This window comes from Mercenaria mercenaria, chromosome 12 (assembly GCF_021730395.1).
Source record: "Mercenaria mercenaria strain notata chromosome 12, MADL_Memer_1, whole genome shotgun sequence".
Lineage (NCBI taxonomy): Eukaryota > Metazoa > Mollusca > Bivalvia > Venerida > Veneridae > Mercenaria > Mercenaria mercenaria.
In genome coordinates, this window is record NC_069372.1 from 34473402 (window position 1) to 34494304 (window position 20903).

Sequence of the window (20903 nt, forward strand, 5' to 3'; positions counted from 1 at the left end):
ACTTAAAATTATATTATTGTATTGTTTATAAAGTCAAGAATACCTACATATGTGATAATAAATTGTCATGCTTTGGAAAATATGATTTATTTGCCTCTAAAGTAAAAGAAATTGAAAAGTTTACTGTTTTTCACTATATCGAGGGTTCAAAGCAATAAGGGCGTATCTACACATAATTATTTATATGTAGATACGCCCTTATTACGTTGAACCCTCGATATGTTCAATATAAGCGACGGTGATACTTTTAAAACAAAATTGGAAGCAAGAAGATGTTCAGTAAGAATAAATATTTTCACATTAAATTGAAGAGAAGAAATTGAAGTTTACTATCATATCTGGTAAAATATTCACAAACCAAAAGACATATTTGAAATTAATCATTAAAAATAAATTTCCTATATAATCTATTGCTCAAAGTAATATCAATAGTGAAACCAATATTGATTATCGGATAATTTTCAAGGGGGACAACCTACTATAATAAGCCAGTCAAATTACATGTATAATAAAAGCTGGGGATGAAGTTGTCCGATCGCTCCACGTCTTAGATCACGTGGTCACGTGCGAAACCGTCACTTTTTGAAGCTTGTTTGTCGGAGAGTATGAAAATGCTAAATGATTTCCCTTGAGATGTTGGCGAATATTTCTTAACTTACAAAACGTTATTGTGACTATTAAGTTTGCTAATTAGTCGTTTATCAGTCCTTCGGAATTCAATTGTAACCCGCTCAAAGAATATACTATGAGATCGCTGTATAGTTGACGCAATATTTACGTATTGAACAAATTTACGTTCGTATACTTTTTGTTACTTTATTTACATTGCTTGATATAATTTATGGCTTCATTTTACTTATGATAACTCATTCATTATACAAACGGCTTCTCTTTTGTGGCTATCAAACTGAACTTTACGACTTCCAACTTAAATCCGGCATAATTGCTTATGTTTGATGAAATTGCTAAGCTTTATTTTAAGGGAGTAGGTATGGGCACCCGAACAATCACTGGCATACCAGCGGGATTCATACGATTCCTGTGCCCAGTTAGGGATTCTGTGCGATTTCATTATTAAGCCATTTCTTTTTAAATTCTTCGACATTTCAAACCTTCCCTTATACTTGATATTCCGTGTGGTATTTATTATAATATTTATCAATATATGAGCCGTGCTATGAGAAAACCAACATAGTGGGTTTGCGACCAGCATGGATCCAGACCAGCCTGCGCATCCGCGCAGTCTGGTCAGGCTCCATGCTGTTCGCTTTTAAAGCCTACTTGAATTGGAGAAACTGTTAGCGAACAGCATGGATCCTGACCAGACTGCGCGGATGCGCAGGCTGGTCTGGATCCTTGCTGGTCGCAAACTCACTATGTTGGTTTTCCCATGGCGCGGCTCATATATGTTTTTAAATGCCATTAAAATAAATACTTCACGTTTAGCCTGCTAAATTTCTTAAATGAACTGGTCCATCATTCAATTATTGCAGTACCATTAATTATGCAAAGGAGTGTTCACTGAAAATTTACTGTTCCGTGCAGGCTGATCATGATCTGCACTGTTCGCAAAGGCAAAATCACTTGCCGCCAGCAGGCTAAAGGTTAAAGCTTCATTATTTCTTGTATAGGTAGAGTAGTACTTTAATATTTTTCTAGAAAAGAAAGCGAAAAAAAGGTTGTCGGTCCGTTCAGTTCTTTTTATTTGGCCACATAATGTTACTGATTGAACAATACTTGTTCATTCACAAAATCAGGGTATAAAAACCTTTGGAATTCAATGATTATATGTTTCAGCTATGTTTATTTATTACATGTATTTTGCACTAATTTATTTTTGTCTTTGCCAATTATCAGTTACTTAGAGTACAAAGCTGACTTTTAATTAAGGTATCCGGTCCACAACTAGATAACATTTCGATGTCTGGTGACCCCATGTTTTTCTTTGTATCATTTAAAAGAGTTGTGACTGCTGAATAAGATGACCATAATAATATGCAAGAATCATTATAGACATGTTTTCACTGCAAAATGATAATTCTTACACTGTAATAACTGGATTTCTGTACTTTCATGTGAACAAACTTCGGTAGTTCTAGCTAGGTGGCCGCAATAACCCCTGGTTGGACATTTTGGGTCTTCCTCCAATATCAAAAGCTGGTAAGTCGCCATATGATCTATTATTGTGTTCGCATGACGTTAAACCCAACAAAAACAAAAACAAAATGAACACAATAAATCTATTTATGTTCTTAGGTACAGGTCACATATATAGACATATCAATAACAACAATAATAACAGCAGCAATAATAACTAACTATTGTTACTTTAAGTAATATGTTGTCAAACTTGAATTGCAGCCTCGCCAAAATCTTAAATATTTTATTATCGAATTGTAGAAAACGTGACAACGTGGACATGGGCTGACGTCATCATTTATCAGATTATATATAAGCCCGAAGCTGTTATTGTCATGTGTGTGCGCGCTTCAATTATAAATATTAATGCAGAAGCGAGTATTATTGACTCTCATTATAAATTTACCTATTGTTGAAACCATTTGTCAATGAGATATGTCACAATCAAAACACCATTTTAAACATTCATATTGAGAATATATTTAGACAATCTCATAAGAATCGTGTATGTGTACGAATACAAAGTTACTTCAGTGCTTATATGTATTAATAAGTTAAGCTCTCTGTTCAAGAAAGGATAATTTCTGTAAAATATTATCAGGTGGATAAAAAACGTTTCATTTCCTGAAAGTGATAGGAACAGACTCGACACGCAGACTATGGAAGCGTTTGACAACACATCAATGTGTCTTTACACGTTCGAAGTAGTCGAGGAACTCGTCGGGAAAAATATTACTGAAGACGATGATCTTACCTGGCCATGTGAACTGAGATCGTTTTGGGTTGAAATTCTTCCTCTAGTGCAAACTGTCCGAGTTTTACTGTCGTACGGTACATCGTTTGTAGTGATACTTGGTGTGCTTGGAAATCTTTTATCCTTTGTAGTGTTGAATCAAAAAGAGATGAGAAAGAATCCTCCAAATCTGTATTTATCCGTTCTTGAAATTTACGACATGTTTACACTCGTATTTAATTTCATGATTGGTGTACTGCGAGGGAACTTTGAGGCTGTGAACACTATTTTTCAGGACAGTGAGGCATTGTGCACGATACACAGTATAGTAGTAGAATTATTCAATATGCTTTCTGTGTGGATAATAGTTGCATTTACTGTGGAGAGGTACATTATGATAAGATTTTGCTTGAAAGTTAGGCCTTCACGGAGAAGAACTGGTGTAATTATCGCGGTACTATCATTTATTATATTTCTTATATCACTGCACAAGATAGCAGTGTCAGGATTTGAGGGCGACTCCGTATTTGGGTACAAAGCGTGCAAAACGAGGAGAATTATTTTCAAAGAAATAATATCAGTAGGTGTTGCTTTAAATACGTGGGTACCAACGTTGTTAATTGCGACGGTAAACGTCGGTATCATTCAGGAAATGCGTATCAATCGAAGACGCCATGATTACCTAGGTCAGATGGAGTTTTCAGAGGCTGACGAAAGAACTGCAAAATTACTGCTACTTGTTTCAACGAGATATGTGCTCCTTGTGCTGCCCCTAGGTATTGTGCAAACTATCGAACTGATCTGGAACAGAATGAATGCTGTTTCTCCAGGACACCCATATTATGTGAGCTTTATGATCACAAAACTCAGATTGAAATGGACTCGAGCCTTCTTCTTTTTCTTCTACCAATTAAACTTCGCTATAAATATATTTCTATATGTGGCCTCGTCGTCAGCAACCAATTTCCGATCAAATTTACGCCGAGTGCTTGGAATTAAACAACATGCAGAAAGCTCTTGAGTGTTGACGAGCAGGAGTCGTGAACTCTTACCCTGCTAAATTTCTATAATGAACTTGTTCATCTTTCAGTTTGGACAGTACAGTACAAGGGGTGCTTTCCAAAAAGATACAGACTCAGGGTTAACGGCATGTGCTTCGTAGAAACAATATTTCAAATAAGGTGTCACAAAGTCAGTCTCCTAGAAGTGATAACCGATTTTATCGTGCCCATGTTCGAGCACATCATAGAAAGGGGTTCAGTATATATACTATTCTGCTTTAAAAACGCAACGCTTATATAACTCTAAATAACTAGCTAATTTAGACTTAAGATTTGATGAAGATTTTCTAAGGATGTTGCATTATATGCAACTCATACTTTGCAAAACAAAATCATTACAAAGAAATGCCTATTCGCGTAACTGTTTGTTCACAAGACATGCACTACAAAAATGAAAGTCACAAAATGACACAAAAAGGATGGATTTCGCCTGATATGCAGATCAAATAAACAAAAGTTTTCCATCAGAATGTTATTTCGTGTATTTTTCATATTCGTGCTTTAATTAACACTGAGTTTCAGATGTTTCCACAATGAACGGCAAAAAAGCGATGCGTTCTCAAAGCGGTTTAATGTATTTTATTATTCTTTTTGGTTGTATTCCTTGCTTCTTTACAGATTTTATTAACTATCACAACAGCAATCTTTAAGTGCCGTATTGGTTGAGTTTATTTGACTTAATTTCTTCTTTCTTAAGACTTAATTGTTACTTCCAGATTTAGCCTGCCTCCCTGGCTGCATGGTTATTTTTATATAAATAATGTTAACATTTTATAATAAAATTTTAAGCCTCTAAAATAGCACATTTTATCTGATGGCCTATGTTCGGAGACAGGGGCAATAAAAAATATCAATGTAGAAACAGCCTGCTTGAGTAACTTCCCTCTTAATGTATAAAACTTATAATATATGTAAAGAAGAACAAACATAGGGACGAGAGCCAGTCTATTCCAGATTATATGAAAGGGGTTTTAGTACTCACTTTGTTACTTGAATATATGAATGTCAACATACAGACACCTGAACGGAGAAAAAGAAAGGCATACTGTAAAATGCCTTAAAGGATTACATATAAACATGAAAATGTACGCAAACTTGAGTTGTCTTCTTTCTTTAACCATATTATGTAAACACGAAGCAATTCAAACAAGGAAACCTGCACCATCGTAAACATTGCCACTAAAATGCAAATGCATACTGCTATAAATGTTGGAAACTGCATTATTTGACTTGTAAACATGTATTTGCATATGAGCCGCGCCATGGGAAAACCAACATAGTGGGTGTGCGACCAGCATGGATCCAGACCAGCCTGCGCATCCGCGCAGTCTGGTCAGGATCCATGCTGTTCGCTAACAGTTTCTCTAATCCCAATAGGCTTTGAAAGCGAACAGCATGGATCCTGACCAGACTGCGCGGATGCGCAGGCTGGTCTGGATCCATGCTGGTTGCACACCCACTATGTTGGTTTTCCCATGGCACGGCTCATGTGATGAAACAGTTATACTACAGCAGCGTTGGCATTCTCTTTACTTACATTACATTTCTCGATCTCATATTACATAACCCTATAGAAAACCACAGATATAAATGAAATAATACAGAGTGTGCTTGCTTGACAGTAGTTAAGCCGATAATATAATTTCAAAAGGAATAGCACCACACTAAACTTATCATTATTACAATAGACATATTCATTTTAAATGTATAGCAGTTATTTTATTTCAAAAGTGATAGAATGAAATTATTAAAAAACTTCTAAGATAAACGCCGTTTTTTTTTTCTATTTTATTTGACAAGATTATCCCGTCAGTGTTTTTCAAAAACATTTTTCAATATACATGTAGTCAGTGTGTCGACATCTCTTGTACTTGGATAGGTCGTCTGAAATTTGTGTCCTCAAAGAGAAGTCCTCTGGCGTAATTAATGATAGTTTTCCCTTTCATCTAAGGCTCTTACATGGTTTGTACTCTTTTTTATTTCACTTTAATAGACTGGAGAATGGTGCCTTGGAGGCGTGGTACAGAATGACGTGCTATACTCATAATCCCACGAGCTCATTCCTTTCAGTACAGTGAAAATTAAAATTTTTAATGTGTTGGAACCTCCTAGTTATAAAACGAGTCGTCTTGTTACAAACATGTTGCAGTTTGTCTGACAAAGCGTTACAATAAATTTATCGTGAGGTAATCGGACAGTTTACATTTCGTATCTGGTGACATCTTTGATTAATACTGCCTGATTTTACATAGCGACGACCTGTCGTTCCATATCCCTTTTACAATCTAAACAGTCTCGAGATTCCTTGTACGTATCTTTCCATTTTATCACATGTATATGTTGCCGAATCTTAAAGGGAAAGGCAATGTTGTTCATATGTTAATTCCGTCTGCTAGGATTTCTGAATTCATTTAAAAAGACGAACGAGTTTTTAAAATAGGCCTAAAATCGAGAAAGTTATCAGCATTTAAATATTTGATCAAAATGGCGGCCATTTTGTTTCCATGGCAACAAAAAACAAAATGGTGGATTTCTTAAATTTATAAATACATATTTGAACTGTATTTACTTATTTCTATAAAATAATTTTTCTACATTTTCCAGCTATATTGAAAGGGACTGCCATGTTTTAAATCTTACACTCGATTGAAACATATAAAATTAGGCTATTTAAAAGGTAATTTGCTAAATAAAGACTTCAGCAGTGTGTAAATGACGTCATAAACACACTAAAATGGCTGCCTCTGTGATCAGTCAGTTTCTTAAATTTCAAACTGCCAAATCTTTTTCAATAGTGGTCCGATTTTAAAAATTCTTTCAGCGTTATGAAAGGCTTGAGGATGGCTTTCATATAAAATTAACTTGTTATCGGGCTGAACACCTGTTATAGGGAAAATGATTTTTTTTATAATAATCAGCTGTAGTAGATGGAATCTGAAATGCCAGATGATTGTAAAGTCTAGACTGTCTTGTGTAATGTGTAACATATTGATTTGGATCAACATCTACCTGATAATAAACCATTTTGTGAAAAAAATTAGTCTACTATACTCAGCAAAAGTTCTAACTCCATACCTACAATTTTTGATATATCTTGCTAACCGTTGGACATATTTCAACAAAATTTGGACACAATATATAGATCAAATATCTGATAAAAGTAATTCATGAAACAAATGCATAAAATGGCAAGTTCATTGGAGCGTGAACAATTTGAACAGTACAATTCCCAAAATGAAAAATCACACAATCCGTGTTCTTACTTTATCCTGTCACTTGCAGTATTTTCGACCCGATATCAGAGTGCCGTATATCTTTCTTGATATACCGTCAGTTGATCATGTGACCAGTGATATACGGTCAGTTGATCATGTGACCTTATGATCGATATTGTTGTCATAAGAAATTTTGCAACGAAACCATCATCATTGTGTTGGAAATGTCCGAACTAAGAAAATGAGTGGTCAAATAATGAGTTTTTATTCAAAAACGAAGAAGTTATTGCGATTTCGCCGGTAATCACGTCATTATATAAGTGACGTCATTACGAATATGACGTCATTAAAGCGGTTGTCGCATACTTATTTTTGTAAAATAAATTGCCAAATATCGGAAAATGAAGTAATGACAAGATAAATAGAATAATAGCTTAGTGCCTAAGATGGAGAAAGTTTATCTGGCTCGGCTCCGGACGTTATCAGGTTCGCCTTCGGCTCACCCGATAACCTCCTCCACCTCGCCAGATAAACTTTCTCATCTACGGCACTAACCTATTATTCTCTATATCTCGTGTTATCGGCGGCGCGGAGAACGTTTCCATGACGCTAACGTCATTGAAGACGACCAGCTCCGAGGAGAGTCGATAATGATTTTGGCGGGCATGTCACACGAAGACTGGACCAGAGCTGTTGTGGTGAATGGTAATCTAAACGCCGGAGCCCGGTATCAAAACGATCTCTGACGCCAGTCGCAATTCCCCATGTTTAGCAAAACAGGGGCATGCACATGAGACGCAAGAAAGCGACACCTGTCATACAGCTGCTGCCACACGTAATATCCCGCAGCGACAGAACATTCGTATGCTACGGTACGGTGATGTTCAAAGTCTTCTGACTTGAACCCCGTTGAACACCTGTGGGATGACCTTGGGCGAAGAGTCAGGAGTCTGAGACCTGTTCTCCATGAGCTACAAAATGCTGTTGTTAGAACATATGCAATGATATTCCACAGGGGTGTTTCCAACCGTTCATTGAATCCATCCGTTCGAGGTGTACATCCACGATTCTAAATAAGAATGTAAATTTGCCCTCATTTTGTGTCTCAGACAAGTATAGGATAATCTGACTGGTATATTTGGGTCTATTGGGTTTTGTTATGCAAAACTACAATACATCTAAGCAGACAAACACTTATTTTGTACTTTTGATGTCAATATTAGGTGAGATATTCCATTTATCAAAACAAAATAATGAAAATGTTCATGTCGCCACTTCAAAGTATTCAATTTGTCTGTGTGTAAATAACAGGGAAAACTTATTTCCGGTGCTATTTAGTGTTTTTTTTTTGTATTTAGCATTGTCAGAGTAGGAATAAAAATATCACCAGAGAAATACTTCATGTATATTTTGTTTAATAAAACCGTAAACACGTTGTCTCCAAAATGGCTGCAAGATACGTTACATGGAAATCTCAGCACAAAAATATAATAAAGAACGATCTATTGTGCCTCCAATAGTGATTTCCGAACTAATGAATCAATTTGCTACCCCGAATTGATATCATATACATCCACCAATAACACTTGATCTTTTTAAAATGGGTCAAATATTGAAATCGGCAATGCTACTTTAACTCATGCAAGTACGTTACCTGTAAAGCAGTAAAGCTTTGGAATTGAAGCGAATGGCAAGATTTAAAAGTATTGCTTGACTCGCTGTTACATAATATTTAACAGAAACTTAATTTTAAAAACTATGAAGTTATTATTTTCCTTTCATAAAACCTTAACAACTTTAATCCGCAAGATAGCGTTACTGGCAAGAAAAAATGCCAATACAGTCTGACAAGCATAAGACAAATAAATAATAATTTATGATGTAGATCGCCGGATTCTGACGTATAATCATGTTCGTTCGTCAATAACTTCCGTAAATTTTTGGAAACCTATTTCCTATTCTGTTTTGGTCCCAGTATACTTCCTCTCGTCATCATCAGCATCCGAGGAAGTCAATTATTTTCTTCACCGAATGAAATATTTTGGTGATTTTATTAAACCCATGCCGGTATCAAGTCTTACGAAACAGTTTAGCAAAAACAGCAATGTAACAAGAAAGCGATATGAAAACCTGTGCCATTTGGACGTGCATTCCGGGGAAGAACATTTTTAGTTGTTCAAATGCCCTAGAAACCCAGTTGAACACATACTGGGAAATCAGATTCTAGCTGCACCATGACTCAATAATGCTGTTGTTAAAATAGCAATATATTTCTAATGTTTACCTTCATTGAATCCATCCAATTCATCCATGAAAAAAGAAGTGTTTTTCAACAAGTAAGGGAAAGTAACTTTGTTTGTTAAAAACCATAATTATAATGCTGATGCAAATGTAATACCTAAAAAAATAAGAAAAGCTGTCCCGATTCAAGTATTATTTTCTGTCATAATCATGGCAAACTTACCGGCATTAATTTTTTTTTTTTTTGTTTTACTTTCAATAAAATCGCGAAAATAGTTGATATTTTGTAATTTAAAATCGAATATACTTGCCCAAAGTGAAGGATACGTTAATGAACGAATGGGGGCCCCACCGAATTGTTATGAAACTAAATAAGACTTGTTTTTGTAAAATGTAAATACGAATTGGTGTTACTTTTCATAGATATTCCTTAAAGCATTAAAGCAAAGAACAGAAGGCCAAGATGAAAATATTTGAGATTTCATATATCTTCACAGAACAAAAAAAAAAAATAATTTTCTTGTATAACAACTTTCACTTTAACCGCAACATAGTTATGCAAGATACGTTCCCAATGAGCATCTTCATATGTTCAGATTAATCGCGATTCTGAGTATAAATCAAGATTAGTTTTGGTAATAACTTCGAAATTTATGGAAGATTTACATTGTTTTTGACTTTCTCCATAGCACATGTGAATCGGCAGATAAGTTACAATTTTATCTTATTATGAATTAATTTCTTTTTCCACTGGCGTTTATTTTTATAAATTTAACTTACGCCAACAAATTTAGAATGAAATAAATCTGGTGTTTTGAAAGGTTCACCTTTATTTGTAAAGACCATAGCTATGCGAACTATAAATCAGTAATACATCAACGTAATATGTTTACTGTTTGTAAATAATATTACTAAGAAACCGTCTGCTAAAATTTATTCAGTAAAAGTCAAAGTTCAAATAGTACTTGTGTTAAAAAATAATTATATCGCAAATGAAATAAAAAAGATATAGTACTCTGTAAATAGGTACCATTCCTTTTATATGTACATAAAACATACCCAAGTAGTTCAGTAACGTATCTTACATGTTAAAAACACTAATTTCATTCAGACTAAATTTTCTTAAACACTATTTCTGATCAGGATCAACGGCAACTAGATTCATATTACTGATAGTTTCAAGAACATATTAAGTGCACATATACGTAAAAGCAAAGAAATTATTTTTTTGGTGCCAAGCAGTTGTTATTTTGTCATTCTTATGTAGAATTAAATGCTGTCGGAGGGCACACGAGATACAAATAACTCGGATTGTGTGATTTTACATTTTGTGGGTTGTACTGTTTGAATTGTTCAGGCATCAGTGAACATGCCATTTTACGCAACTGTTTCATGAATTACTTTTATTACATATTTGATCTATACAATGTCCTATTTTTGTTGAAATATGTCCAACTGTTAGTGAGATATATCCAAAAATGTAGGTATGGAGTTAGAACTTTTGCTGAGTATATTTTGACTTCTAAATTGCAATGTATTCCAATTTATGACTTTTATGATATTTGTGACTGTGGCTGGGGTCTTGCTATAATTATTTGTTACAAATCTTGCAGCTTGTCTTTGAATGCTTTCTAGTTTATCTATATCCTTCAGCTGGGCTAGCGGGGGGGGGGGGGGGGGGGGGGGAATCACCTGGCTGTGTTTACAGTTTTTGATTTCCAGTTATATCGCTAAGATTCAGGTACCCGCCGATGATAGTTGTACTGTTTAGTTGATCTGTAGGGTTAATTGTACGTTCTAATTCATCTATGCATCTAAAATCCTTGTTTAATACTTATTACAAACCTTGACAGGGAGTGTAATTAATACATCAACCATTCAAATTAAAATTTTATTTATAGCAAAACGGCCTTTGACCGTTAAAAATATGATAAAAAGGCAAATACATTTGTAATATAAACATTATAATAGTTGACATACATTTTTTTACAAATTATAGTTCCACCAAAATGACGGACGAAAAGGAAACATAAATCATTGTAGTTTGAGTATTGTTTTCGCACGAATAATATGGCTCCCTGTTTACATCGGTTGAATGGCGGGAGAAAGCTGTTTCATTTTTTCAATACACATCAAATGTAGAAAATATTGTCAAAATGTATAGTAAACTACTGTAAACGAAAATTACTTATACATTGATCTATATGAATTGTCTCATCAAACTATTTAAACACTGGTGCACACACGCGATAGTTTCTTTCAGAGGTTTGCTCTTTCTCAATGTTGTTAGCTGGATGATACCTTGCAAAGTATGTTAGACTCACAGGTAGCCCGTTTGACTGGCCTACTAATACATAGTTTATTCATAATTATTCATAAGTAAATGATCAATATAATATGGGTACATTTTTACAAATATAAAAAGACATGGTCGTACTTTGACTTCTGATAAAAACATGGGTACATTTTGACCTTCACAAGTGGGTACATGTTGACTTCTTGTGGATACAATTTGATTTTTTAAAAGTTTTGGCTACATTTTGGTTTGGGTACGTTTTAACCTACACCCCTTTAATAAGGTTCAGTTTCGAAAAAAAGAACATCACTTTTAGGGTTTGTTTCCATAACTGGCCAGTTAAAAACATGTACCATAGAGTACAGTAAATTGATTTCACATCCTTGCTCTAAAGTACTGAAAAAAAATGAGGTCCAAAAAGTTAATTGTTTATATGAAATAAAGAAGGAACTGAATTAGTATAATGTAACCTTCTTTATTCGCAGTGTTTTCTACCGGAAGTAAAAGCCTAGACTGCTCTGCCATTTAAATTTCTGTAGCGAGCATTTTATTCAGAAGTAGTAGTAACCAATCAATATCGGTCGGAAACAAAATATCGTGCGATAATCAAAATACCGGCGATTAAAGGTTGAAATTTATCCATTTCTATTTATAATCGTGTTTTCTATGTATAGATATTTGTTCTTGTTATCTGTATCTATTAGATTATACGTAAAATGTCCAAACCCTTGACTGAGGATGAACTTCGTACGTGTACAGTCTCAAGTCTAAGAGCCCAGTTGAAGAAAAAAAAGCTTGGTACAAATGGCAAGAAAAATGAGTTGGTAAGAGTCTGTGTTGAGTAGAAGTTCTGTAGAAGTGTGATTTTTGTAGTGCACTTTTTCTGCATCTGTTACAATGTAACTTTCATTTCATAGCTACATTAAAAAATAGTTTTGGCTATCGATAACACAATAACAATTTTATTGGATAGATTTTTATCTTTTTAAGTTCATATTTTCTGTTGATCATGTCCCAGGGATTTTTTTTACCATTTCAAACTTTGGGCCCATGGCCCATTCAATAGTAGAGATTGTATTTCATTATTTGTATACAAATCCGTTGTATTTCTATTTTTAGAACTGATAAGATGGACAGTGATCGGGTGGGCAGACACCGAACTTCCATGTTTTTTGTAAACAGTGATGTTTTTCCAATGGCCCAAAGAGCTATAAAAATAAGGCAGTGGCTACGATTACGGTACCGTAATCCTAGCCTCCGGTTCTAGGATTACGGAAGTTCCGTATTCCTAGACAACCCTATGAGGATAGGCTAGGATTATGGAAGTATTTAAGAGACATCAAAAATATGTTAGGACATGCATAAATGACGTTGTAAAATTACTTGATCGCTCGATGTCCGGCGTCTGTCGTCTGTCAACATTTAGCTTGTGTATGCGATAGAGGCTGTATTTTTCAACTGATCTTCATGAAGTTTGGTCAGAATGATAACCTTGATGAAATCTAGGCCGAGTTTGAAAATGGGTCATCTCGGGTCAAAAACTAGGTCACTATGTCAAATCAAAGAAAAACCTTGTGTATGCGATAGAGGCTGTTTATTTTTCAAATTGAAGGTTCATGAATAGGTTTTGTATCAGAATAGAATTGACCTTGTATGACTGAATATCTTAGAGGTCAATGTTCCGAAAATGGCCATTTTGGGTTCAAAAACTAGGTCACTAGGTCAAATCAAAGAAAAAAACTTGTGTATGCGATAGAAGCTGTATTTTTCAATTGTTCATGAATTTTGTCAGAATGATTACCTTGATGAAATCTAGGCCAAGTTCGAAAATGGTTCATCTGGGTTCAAAAACTAGGTCACTAGGTCAAATCAAAGAAAAACCTTGTGTTGCGATAGAGGCTGTATTTTTCAATTGATCTTCATGAATTTGTCAGAATGATTACCTTGATGAAATCTAGGCTGAGTTACGAAAATGGGTCATCTGGGGTCAAAAACTAGGTCACTAAAGGTCAGTCAAGAAAAACTTTTGGTGCAATAGATGCTGTATTTTATCACTGATCTTCATGAAATTTGTCAAAAGATTGCCTTGATGAAATCTAGCCAGTTACGAATATGGGTCATCTGGGTCAAAAACTAGGACACAAGGTCAAATCAAAGAAAAACTGTATAGCAATAGGGGCTGCATTTTACACCTGATATCATGAAATTTGATCAGAAGATTTGTCTTGATGAAATCTAGGTTGAATTTGAATATGGGTCATCTGGCAAACAGTCACCGGCAAATTAAAGAAAAACCTAGTGTACACAATAGGCTGCATTTTACACTGGATATACATAAATTAGTCCAAATGATTGCCTTAATGAAACTAGGTCAAGTTAGAATTGGTCATCTGTGTTACAACTAGGGCATCTAGGTCAATAAAAACCCTTGTGGGATGCAGAGACTGTATTTCATTGATCTCAAATTGGTCAAATGAAACCTGATGAAATAGTCAATTTGAATACGGGTCATCTGGATCAAAAACTAGGTCGCTAGGACAAATCAAAGGAAAAGGTTTCGTATGCGATAGAGGCTGTATTTTTCAATTGAGGTTCATGAAATTTAGTCAGAATGATTGCCTTGATCAAATCTAGGCCAAGTTTGAATGTAGGTTACCTTGGCTTAAAAACTAGGTCATTATGTTAAATTGAAGAAAATACTTGTTTACAGTTCAAGAGACTACATTTTTGGTCAAATCTTAAAGAAAATTGGTCAGAATATTTGTTTCCATGAAATCACTATGTCAAACATGTTAACACTGTTATGGTGTGTTTAGGTGAGCGACCTAGGGCCATCTTGGCCCTCTTGTTTTATTTAATGTCGCACCGACACATGATAGGTCATATGGCGACTTTCCAGCTTTAATGGTGGAGGAAGACCCCAGATGCCCCTCCGTGCATTATTTCATCACGAGCGGGCACCTGGGTAGACCACCGACCTTCCGTAAGCCAGTTGGATGGCTTCCTCACATGAAGAATTCAACGCCCCGAGTGAGGCTTGAACTCACATCGATGAGGGGCAAGTGATTTGAAGTCAGCGACTTTAACCACTCGGCCACGGAGGCCCCTAGCACATATTTAAGAGCACTTGCAGTTTGATTTATGGCATATATAATTAATGGCTGAGGCTATCCGCATGACGGGCATGCCGTTAATTTTTTTAATCAGCATGACAGTCATGCTGATTATTTTTGTTATTCGCACGACAGTCATGCCAATTATTGTGCATAATAAGTCCTTTGAATTACTCAGGGTTCCTGCTGTTGGTCGACAAATGACAATGGCATCAAATGCGACAAAAAAATAATTCTGGCGCAAAAAATTTCCAGTTGGCGAATTTCAGTGGCGCCAACGGAAAAAATCATGCATCTGATCTTTCCCGCTGACATGTTTTTCTTACACTGTGCACCAGAAATCGATGCGAAGGAAAGGTCGCACATGATAGATTATACATGATACAGAGCTTCAGGGTTCAAATTTAGACAAGCATACAAGCTAAATGATAGTGGAATTTTAAAATAGCTAGTGGGTTTGAAATGTACTAGCTAATTTCAGCTAGCCAATAATATAACAAGCAAATGTCTTCAGAGCTTTAATGAAAGTTTAATTGCAGGGTTTCCTATGCTATTCCCCAACTTCGCAACTGGCGAAAAAAATTAAAAAGTGGCGAAAAAAAATATTTTGCTGTAAATGTATTTTTATAATGTGTATTTTTTGTCGTAAAGATACAATCTAACCTAAAAATCAATATTACCCGCAGGCATTTCCATGTATTAAACACAATACACAGCGTGTCATCAACCGAGGGATTAGCAATTCGACATCCATTACACAACGCTACCACGTGCCTCTTGATCTTTTCACTTTATTTAATATGCGATACACCAATGACAGCTTTCGATGTAGAACGCGTGACATATTTTATCGGCAAAATTATTTAGCTCCGCCTTTATCGTAGATTGCAGTCATTTGGCGAGGTAGTTTATTGTTATCGTCAAAGAATTGAAAATCATGTTTTACGGCAATGACAGTTGATAAAATGAAAAATACATATCAGTTATAAATTTCGCAGCAATGTTTTTTCGTATAAATCTGATTTATACATGTTTCAACGAGCGGAATAACGAAAGAAATGTCAGAGTATTCATTTACAAGTTACAGTCATCGGCCTATATTTTGTAGTAAAACTTCGGAATGAACGACTGACGGAACATTGGCGATCTCATTTCCAATATTTTTTAAATCATGATCATAGATTGATTTTGACAAATTCCTCGGAAAAACTGCGATAAACAAACAGAAATCAGTGGTAAAAATTAACTGTGGTCATAGAAAATAAGTTATAAATTTTCATTTAATAAATAATGCTAGTCTTGATTTTTTATTTTTTTTTGTTTATCACACATTTTTGCGACCCCAATTTCCGATTAATTTTGGTCATTTAGAGACGGCCTATGCATTTTTTTTAAAATTTAAAATCAAATCGTCAGATGCAAAATACAACAACATAAAAATCTCTATTAGACTCTAATCTTGCATCAGACTGTTTGATTTAATAAAGCTTTTTATTTGAAATATAATTCCAAGCCCAAAAATAATAACTGAGAAGTGTCTTATATACAGTATGCTCATCAAAGATGCAGCTTCCTATTTTGTCAAACGAACAATAATAAGATTTGCTCAAAATTTAGACCCAGAAACGCTACAGAGACCACCCTGAAAAGGCGTTACTGACTTTTTGATTTTGTGGCGGAAAAAAAATTAGGGCCAGTGGAAACCCTAAATTGTTTTGAAGGTACACATTTTTCTTCATGAAAGGAACGTTATCATTTATGTTTATGATATTTTATTGTTCAACAAAAATGGCACAAGCTATTTTAAGCTAACAGAAAACATTTTTGTTTGTGACTGGCTACTAACAGAGATCTATCAGTAAGTTTTGGTCAGTAAAATATTAATAGAGTAATTAAATATTATTAACTTTGTGCCCTTTTTGATCACTAGCTAAAATGAAAAGCTACCGGCCAAAGTCTTTAGCCGGTAGCTTTTCATTTTAGCTAGTGATCAAAAAGGGCACTAGCTAATTTCAGCTAGTACAAACTATTGTTAAATTTGACCCCTGGTGGTAGATGGTCTGGCATCCAGCATGATACAGTGTGCGATGACAATTATCTAAGGTTAGGATGACAAGGGTAGGTGAGCGTCTATAGGGCCATCATGTGGGGACATGAATCACCTTAGTAACAGTTCTTATAGATTTTTAAAGAATTTTCAGAAGGAATGTACCTTTAATATGATTTACAAATTACAAAGATACAGAAATAAAACAATTATGACAGTTGTTACAAATTCACTACATCATCCTTTAAGTAACAAGTTCATGCCTGAAGAAACTGATAAAATTTAAATCTCATGAAACATGCTTTTTAAGTCAGTACAATGTACATGCATCAATAAAGATAAAATAAAATCTATAACAAGATCCTTTACCCCCATGCCCTCATGCCCCCTAGTACCAGCTTAAGCAGAATTCTGTTACATAGATATTGAATTTGACTTCATGATGTGAGAGGAACAGAAAATATAACAACTCTGAATCTAAGTATAGGGAGACTTTTTACGGCTGTCACACTGCACGTAAAAGATTGCAATGTAGGTGTATTTATGAGGTACAGCCTTGTTATAGAGGTTGATAGTGAAGTTCTTGTGGGTCTTTTGGACTTTAAAGCCCCAAAACCATTTGATGTATTTTTTTAATGCTACATGTACTTGATAATGTTTCACCCTTGGGACAACCATTAAGTGTATTGTTGCCCCTATAAACTGACCCAAAATCTTTGTAAAGATGAAAAAATGACTTCTGTAAGAGATTTGATTGATTTTTACAGCTTTTTTAGATGCTGAAGTACTTTATTACAATTAGCTAGTATTTTTTTTATCTAATCTGAATGAACATGATGGATGAGCCTGAAATTGGGCTCTAAAAACATAAAACAAGGTCCAAGAAAACCATATCAAAGTTACAGTGAAATCCTATATTACTTGTTGTTACTGACAGTGACTTAATGCATGCATAGTATGTTTTGTACCATATGTTGTAATGTACTAACGGCTTGTATTGAATTTATGTTTAGTCCAACCTTTAAACTTAACATCAGTAGTAGATCATAAGACTTAAGTAACAGATTTTACCACAGTTGTGATTGGAGTTTGTGTGAAGTGATTAAACATTAAGTTAAAGAAAAATATGGCAGATGAAAATTGGATTATATACATGGTTATAAGGAAGTAGGTATTGCAGTTGTTATTGAATGCCTGGTAGGACAGAAGCATGTCTCATGCATGACTGCTTAAAAGTAAACAAGGATGTACTTTTTTGCTTGTTTACATTATGATGATTGATAAGCATACAGCGGTTTTTAAATATTCTTGGTTGTTTCGATTTTTATCTCGAGTGAATACAAAGTTTTAGGATCATTGGATAGCCAATCGTTTACAGTTTTGTACCACAATTCTGATGCACAGAAATTCAAAACTTATACTTAGTGTATATGGCAGTAAGTAAGATCTTAGAAAAGTTTATGGGCCAAATATCATACTTATAGCTCAACAGTTAAAGGATGTGTTTATATATAGAGAGTTACTTGCCCTTGATTTAGCAAAAGTTGCCTGTTTCATTATGTCATCAATGTTAATCATGTTTAGAATGTGCTTCTATTATGTGATCTGTGTCAAGTTAGACTTTTGGTAAGGTCCACCTATTTATAAATTGAGCAGTAATGTGCTAGTAATTGCCACATTTTGTTTTGTGCTGTAACTGAACTCCTTCACAGTCTATGTACTAAACTTGGCATGTAATTTCCCATCTGGATGTTTGAACTTTGAATATGGTGTTCTCAAGTTGGATTCTATGATATTAATCTGTGACCTTGACATTAAATTTGTCACTAAGAAGACTCAGGGCCTCCTCTGCCATTCGCCAATGTAGCCAAGTGCTACATGTACAAATTCAAAGAACTGGCTGCAGATTTTTGAAAGTGGCGACAAGAATTCTATTGAAATATGGCAAAATTTCAGCAATTTAGCTTCAATTTGACAGTTTCTCTCAAAAAGTGGCTACAACTTTTTGAAGCCCAGTGGAGGCCCTGAGACTGGTACTCAGGGGAGCGATAAAATAGTGTCATCATGGCCCTCTTCCTCCATTGTAGTTTAGATATACATTCTGAAGATAAGCCTTGATAATAGTTATAATTATGAGATTGTTTAAAATTTAAGTGTTGTTAGAAAGTATATTGCTCAGGGCCCGCTCTGCCATTAGCCATTGTAGCCAATGGCTAATAAAATGCCGCTTTGGCTACAAATGTTTCAATTTGGCTACAAATTTGATGCTGTTGGTCCATTTTGCAATTTTAAACATATTTTGTATGATTTTAACAGCTTTTTTTTTAGCTCACCTGTCACAAAGTGACAAGGTGAGCTTTTGTGATCGTGCAGTGTCCGTCGTCCGTCCGTCCGTGCGTGCGTGCGTCCGTAAACTTTTGCTTGTGACCACTCTAGAGGTCACATTTTTCATGGGATCTTTATGAAAGTTGGTCAGAATATTCATCTTGATGATATCTAGGTCAAGTTCGAAACTGGGTCACGTGCCATCAAAAACTAGGTCAGTAGGTCTAAAAATAGAAAAACCTTGTGACCTCTCTAGAGGCCATATATTTCACAAGATCTTCATGAAAATTGGTCAGAATGTTCACCTTGATGATATCTAGGTCAAGTTCGAAACTGGGTCACGTGCCATTAAAAACTAGGTCAGTAGGTCTAAAAATAGAAAAACCTTGTGACCTCTCTAGAGGGCATATATTTCACAAGATCTTCATAAAAATTGGTCAGAACGTACACCTTGATGATATCTAGGTCAAGTTCGAAACTGGGTCACGTGCCATCAAAAACTAGGTCAGTAGGTCAAATAATAGAAAAACCTTGTGACCTCTCTAGAGGCCACATTTTTCATGGGATCTGTATGACAGTTGGTCTGAATGTTCATCTTGATGATATCTAGGTCAAGTTCGAAACTGGGTCACGTGCAGTCAAAAACTAGGTCAGTAGGTCTAAAAATAGAAAAACCTTGTGATCTCTCTAGAGGCCATATATTTCATGAGATCTTCATGAAAATTGGTCAGAATGTTCACCTTGATGATATCTAGGTCAAGTTCGAAAGTGGGTCACATGCCATCAAAAACTAGGTCAGTAGGTCAAATAATAGAAACACCTTGTGACCTCTCTAGAGGCCATATTTTTCATGGGATCTGTATGAAACTTGGTCTGAATGTTCATCTTGATGATATCTATGTCAATTTCGAAAGAGGATCATGTGCCATCAAAAACTAGGTCAGTAGGTCAAATAATAGAAAAACCTTGTGACCTCTCTAAAGGCCATATTTTTCATGGGATCTGTATGAAAGTTGGTCTGAATGTTCATCTTGATGATTTCCAGGTCAAGTTCGAAACAGGATCATGTGTGGTCAAAAACTAGGTCAGTGGGTCTAAAAGTAGAAAAACCTTGAAACCTCTCTAGAGGCCATACTTGTGAATGGATCTCCATAAAAATTGGTCAGAATGTTCACCTTGATGATATCTAGGTCAAGTTTGAAACTGGGTCATGTGCCTTAAAAAACTAGGTCAGTAGGTCAAATAATAAAAAAACTTGTGACCTCTCTAGAAGCCATACTTTTCATGGGATCTGTATGAAAGTTGGTCTGAATGTTCATCTTGATGATACCTAGGTCAAGTTTGAAACTGGGTCAACTGCAGTCAAAAACTAGGTCAGTAGGTCTAAAATTATTAAAATCTTTTGACCTCTCTAGAGGCCATATTTTTCAATGGATTTTCATGAATCACGTGCGGTCAAAAACTAGGCCAGTAGGTATAAAAATAGAAAAACCTTGTGACCTCTCTAGAGGCCATATTTTTCATGAGATCTTCATGAAAATTAGTGAGAATGTTTACCTTGATGATATCTAGGTAAAATTCAAAACAGGGTCACGTACCTTCGAAAACTAGGTCAATAGGTCAGACAATAGAAAAACCTTGTGACCTCTCTAGAGACCATATTTTTCAATGGATCTTCTTGAAAATTGGTCAGAATTTTTATCTTGATAATATCTAGGTCAAGTTCAAAACTG

General features: G+C 35.1%; 2 protein-coding genes across 5 annotated transcripts in view; both read left to right on the plus strand.

Moving 5' to 3' along the window:
* The first annotated feature begins 2673 nt into the window (after positions 1-2673).
* Positions 2674-3893, plus strand: LOC123535160 (neuromedin-U receptor 1-like). Its single transcript, XM_053520509.1, has one exon. The coding sequence runs from the start codon at positions 2799-2801 to the stop codon at positions 3891-3893; it is 1095 nt and encodes a 364-aa protein (XP_053376484.1). The 5' UTR covers positions 2674-2798.
* Positions 3894-12190: 8297 nt separating this feature from the next.
* Positions 12191-20903, plus strand: part of LOC123534757 (vacuole membrane protein 1-like) — a 34390-nt gene continuing 25677 nt past the window's right edge. The window contains exon 1 of one of the 4 annotated variants that reach the window (XM_053519599.1): positions 12191-12312. Coding sequence is in view for 2 of the 4 variants with exons in the window: in XM_045317156.2 (XP_045173091.2) it covers positions 12402-12509 (108 nt within the window). In the remaining 2 variants the exon portion in view is untranslated. The other 3 variants (XM_045317156.2, XM_053519600.1, XM_053519598.1) reach the window with 3 other exon arrangements.